Here is a 5721-nt window from a genome sequence, read left to right on the forward strand (position 1 = left end):
AAAAAAAAAAAAGAAAATATAGTTGGGAGGTTTTTAAGAATTTGTTGAAATTTAGCTAAAGAAGTAATATGATTTACTAATTCTGTAGTTTCTTGATCTAATTATAAATCATTATAAAGGGTCTTCCATCTAACAATTTGAATGGGTTACAATCAAGTTTCTGAGGTAAATTTCTTATTCAAAGGAGAACAATGGAAAGCAATTTAGTCCAAGGGAGATGAGTTTCTTGAGTTAGCTTTCGCAACTGTCCTTTGATTTTATCATTCATTTTTTCTACCTTTCCAGAGGATTGGGGCCTCCAGGAGCAGTGTAGATGATATTTTATGCCTAGGGCTTTAGATAGTCCCTGTGTAACTGCTGCCTTGAAGGCCAGCCCATTACCACTTTGCAAACTCCGAGGAAGTCCAAACCTGGGGATAACCTCATGTACTAAAGCCTTTACAATTTCCTGGGCCTTTTCTGTCCTACAAGGGAATGCTTCGACCCAATTAGTAAAAGTATGCACAAATACCAGCAAATATTGTATACCATGTACTTTAGGGAGGTGAGTGAAATCCATTTACCAATCTTTACCTGGATATTTACCTTGTTTCTGTATACTTGGGGGAGCTAGATGGTGAGTTAAAGGGTTATTTTTTTGATATACTTTACAAGTCCTTGTTATCTGTTTTATGGTTTTAAATAAGTTTTTTTTTCATTAAAGAGAGCTTTAGCCATTTGATAGATACTCTCAGAGCCAAAATGAAGACTGATGTAAAGTCCTAAGTCAGGCATCCTCAAACTACGGCCCGCAGGCCACATGTAGCCTGCCTAGAACATTTACCCGGCTCGCCGGGTGTTTTTGCCACCACTGCCTGTCCTGCTTAGCAGCTGACTGGTCCCAGGGCCCACAGTCAGCCCTCCAATGGTCTGAGGGACAGTGAACCGGCCCCTTATTTAAACAGTTTGAGGACCCCTGTGTATTTTCCACTGGCTTGCAGTAGATAATAGCAAAAGTCCACTTCTATTTTGTAGCCAACCTGATGGAAGTAGGGAATAGTCTCTGGATAAAGCCTATTCCTTCTCCTTTTGAGTATATTGAGGCGCAAGATTCTTAAGTGATTCCTCCCAAATAAGGGGTGCCACAAGGGGAATTATTCCCTTTTGTGCTGCTATTTTAGCCTCTTTATCAGCAAGTTGGTTACCTTCAGAAATTTCACCTAAGGTCCTTTGGTGTCCCTGACAATGAATAACCGCCACTTCTTGTGGAGCATGAACGGCTTGTAACAACCTGTCTGTTTCATATTTTATGGGAGAGCCATTGGAAGTTAGATATTGTCTTTCCTTCCAAATAGCAGCATGGGGGGGGCGGCACCTATGGCTCAAGGAGTAGGGTGCCAGCCCCATATACCAGAGGTGGCAGGTTCAAGCCTGGCCCCAGCCAAAACTGTAAAAAAAAAAAAAATTAGACTACATTTCCAAATAGCAGCCTGGACATGTAAAATGAGGAAGGCATATTTTAAGTCAGTGTATTTATTGACTCGTTTGTTTCTCCCAATTTCTAAAGCATGGGTTAAGGCTATTAACTCAGCTAATTGTGCACTAGTTCCTGGATAGAGACCCACTTTCCATTACTGGGTACTGAGTAACTACAGCATAGTTCCTTGTTCTACGAAAGAACTTCCATCTGTACATAAAACCATATCAGGATTAGGTAGGGAGGTTTCTTTGAAGTCCTCTCTAGCTACACAGGTCTGTGCTATAATTTGTTGGCAGTCATGCCCTATTTCCTCATTGGATTCAGGGAGGAAAGTGGCAGATTTCAAAGCAATACAGGTGCGTAATTGTAGCACTGGTCCTTCTAGTAATAAGGTTTGATATTTAAGAAGGTGGTTATCTGATAGCCAAAGATTGCTTCTTGAATTCAAAAGTCCAGTAAGGTCATGAGAAGTGTAAATAATTAGAAAAAAACAAAAAAATCTAGCTATCTCATCAGCCCCCAGATTCCATGAGGCAGCATTGCCAACATTTTCTACAAGTACTGCACTGACCGGCAGGGGAAGGCCCAGCCCTGTTAGCACCTGGCAGGCTGATTCAGGGTCCTCTTCTCCATCAGAGACCAACTCACAGTGATATGCACCTTTCAACACCTCTCCTTTCTTTTGGTACATGAGATGGCATCAAACAGTGCCCTTCCTTCCCTCCTTCCCTGCACACCTCTTTGGTGCTGCTTCTCTACGGATAACACATCAGAACAATGAGAGGTGCAGGCTGTCGCAGGCACACGACTACACAAAGAGCAAAGGTTTTCAACCAGTTCCTGTAAGACCATTCTCAGGTCAAAAGGACCACTGGTAAGAAACAAAGGGGCTTTGGGAGCAAGATTTGGCCGCAGGTTTTATGATTTTCTTTACAAACTCCAAGTCTGATTGCTCCTGCTGTGGGAGCTGTGGTTTAATGGCCCGTGTACATGGGTAGAACAAACCCCAGTCCTACCTGCTCATCAGAGAAAGGGGCTACTCACCCTGCAGAGATGATCTCTTCAATTCCTGTATTTATGAAACCCATACCCAACAGGACAAAATATCTGGAGACCTGGTTCATTGATTCAAGGTTTTTATTTTTATTCAACTATAAGCAAACAGCAGAATTAACAAAACTTTCAGCAACTCCAAACTGGCTTTTCTCACCTAGTAAAGACTGAAAAATTTAACGGACACAGATTTAAGGATTTCTGATAACCTGTCAGCCGGCATTGCCGCCTGTCTGGACAGCCATGTCTCCACAGCAGCAAAGTCACTTTGCTACAGATTTTTCCAGGATGGCTCCTGAAGGGGCCAGAACAGGACTGACGCTGACATCTGTTAAACCATCTGAGATGTGCTGTGTTGGGGATCAGCCTCAATGTAGCCTCTGGTTGTTTTGGTGAGAGACAGCACTGTGACAAGTCTCAGAAGACACTGTCACACACAATTCTGGACTTAGGATCACAAACGCAGAGGCAACCAATCCCCCCACCTGCCTTTTTTTTAACCTCCCTTAAAGATTCTTTGATGCTTTGCTCTATTACCATAGACCATGGTCTTTTTACAGGATTTTTTTTCTTCTTTAAATTCTGGGTTGCCGTTTTTGTATTAATTTGATGACCCCTTCATAGTACCAAAATGAAACTCAAATTTTATCAAAACACAAACCGGGGTGTGTGACTACCTAAAATTATAAGAATCGGCAGTAGGAAAAGTCACCCTAGAACACTCTCTGCTCAGATCTCGCCTGTTTGTGTGCAGGGGAGCAGGAAAGAGGAGAAACTTACATGCAACACAGAACTGAGAACACTACTTGGGGCCTATGGGGCAGTGCGCGCTCCAAGCTTTCCCCTACTTCCCAGACAGCTGCTCGTACAGTTTGGGCACGTAGTCATCCCACTCAGCCTGGTAACATGTGCCAGCCACCGGGGCCCCAAGATGGTACTTTTTACGGAATGACGCCACCTTGAATTTGCCACGGTTGTCTCCAGATCGGTTGCTGAGAACAGGCTCATCACACTTCAGTGGCTTGTCCTGCTCATAAACCAGCCAGACATAGCGGTGGAGGCCTGGAGGAGAGGCAGAAAGGAAGGTGTACACACAGCTGGGTATCTCAGATGGAGAGATCACGCATTTTCACTGAATGTTTCAACACAGAGAGACCCAGACCACCCCACTTACAAGGACACGGAGGGCCCAGAGAGGTACGAAGAGCCTACAACTGGCATCAAGTGTAAATCTTACAATCTGGCCACTGCCCACCCCTCAAAGCTCAGCGTCCTTCGGCTCCTCTTTCGTCCCACTCCAGACTCCCTGCCAGCTCAGGTTATGGCCCCCAGCCTCATCAGAACTCCCAGCTTACTCTTGTCAGCCACGAGAAAAAACAGGTAAAGGATACAGTTCACTGCCCCAGTGCCCATCCTCACGCCTACACTGCCTGAGGAGAACATTCTCCTACTTCCAAAACTTACCTCCTTAGAAGACTGGAGACCTGCTTTGAAGCGACCCAAACTCACTTTAATCAACAAAGTCACAAAAATGTTTTAAGACCAGGCTTGCGCTGTAGCTCAGTGAGTAAGGCACCGGCCACATACACTGAAGTTGGTGGGTTCAAGCCCAGCCCAGGCCTACTAAGCAACAATGACAATTGTAACAAAAAATAGCCAGGCATTGTGGCAGGTGCCTGTGGTTCCAGCTACTTGGGAGGCTGAGGCAAAAGAATCGCTTAAGTCCAAGAGTTTGAGGTTTCTGTGAGCTGTGACGCCACAGCACTCTACCGAGGGCGACATAATGAGACTCTGTCTCAAAAAAAAAAAAAAAAAAATAGAAACATCTGCCCACAAAATGACAAGCATGTATACAACAGTGTGAATATCCAAATACTGGAACCAACCCGAATGTCTCTCAACAGGAAAAAGGAGAAACAAACTGACATATTCACACAAGGAAGTATTACTTAACAATAGAAAGGAATAACTACTGATAGAAACTGACGATGAATCTCAGGCATTATCTTGCATGAAAGAGACCAGTCACCCAAAAAGAAAAAAACAGTGCATACTGCATGATATGGCTTATGAACACAAGAATAGCGAAAGGAATCTATGGAGACAGAAGTCAGAAAATGGTTAGCTCTGGGGGAATTTAAGTAAAAACGTCACACAAGAATCTTGTGGGATGATAGAAATGACCTTTATGGTGCTGATGGCTGGTGCTTACATGGATATATACATCAATCAAATTCACTGACTGAACCTTTATCATCTGTGTATTTTATTATATCTAAGTTATAACTTACTAAAAGAACACAGGGAGAAAAAAAAGCAAAAAGAGAATGTTAAGTTACTAATGAGAACACAGCTCCTTCTTGAGAAGATACCTTTATTCTCATGTGAATACTTCCCATAATTAAACTGCCTAATTTAATAACTGCCTTAGAGATCTTAATAGATCCCTGAGAAATCTGTCCCTTTACCTTCCTGTTACCAATGCACGACAGGGCTTGAAGCTGCCTGAAGCTTTGAGTCTGCTGATAAAACATGAGCCCATGACCAACTGTCCTTGTCAGGGCCCTTCCTGTACCTCTTTGCACTAACTCATGGCTGGACAATGTGTACAAAAGCTAAGATTCTGCCACAGTCCACCTGCCACTGCTTCTTGTTCCAGCAAATAGCAACATCCTGTAATGCACGTAGACATAATAAGGCATCTCCCACCATCAACACCATTTATCTAACTTGGAGAGTTTCAATATAGTAGTCTCTTTATGTATCTTTCATATATCTACGTACATTATATATATATATATATATAACAGGAGACAACACAATACAGTGTATGGGTATCTACAATGTAGTTCTATGAAAGCCTTCCAATCTTTCAAGATACCAAACTAGATTTTTTTGAGAAATAGCTATTAAGAGAAATGGGAGGCAATTTTTTAATAAGTGATTTGGAAACTATGACCATTTCTGAGTTTTTTAAATAGAAATTAGAAACTTAACTGTGTTCAACCCATGTGCAGCATCTCAGAAAGCCACTCTAAGCATTCTGCAACCTTGCTTCCTTCTCCCCCAACTTCCCTCCTTGCTCAAGGCCTAGGGGCTGACAGGCCATGCTACACAGAGGGTCCATTTGTCCAGAACCCTAGGTTCTAGCCACCTGACACTCCTGTAGATCTAAATGTGCTCTGGAAGGCAAGTGCCCTAGAGGTGAG

General features: G+C 43.1%; 1 protein-coding gene across 1 annotated transcript in view; it reads right to left on the bottom strand.

Annotated features, from left to right (window-relative positions):
• Positions 1–2578: 2578 nt before the first annotated feature.
• Positions 2579–5721, bottom strand: part of PEBP1 (phosphatidylethanolamine binding protein 1) — a 6269-nt gene continuing 3126 nt past the window's right edge. Inside the window, exon 4 of the mRNA XM_003789931.3 lies at positions 2579–3574. Coding sequence (XP_003789979.1) covers positions 3357–3574 — 218 coding nt within the window. The 3' untranslated portion in view covers positions 2579–3356. The remainder of the gene's footprint in view (positions 3575–5721) is intronic.

This window comes from Otolemur garnettii, unplaced genomic scaffold (assembly GCF_000181295.1).
Source record: "Otolemur garnettii isolate 467f Iridium unplaced genomic scaffold, OtoGar3 scaffold00038, whole genome shotgun sequence".
In the NCBI taxonomy this organism is placed as follows: Eukaryota; Metazoa; Chordata; class Mammalia; order Primates; family Galagidae; genus Otolemur; species Otolemur garnettii.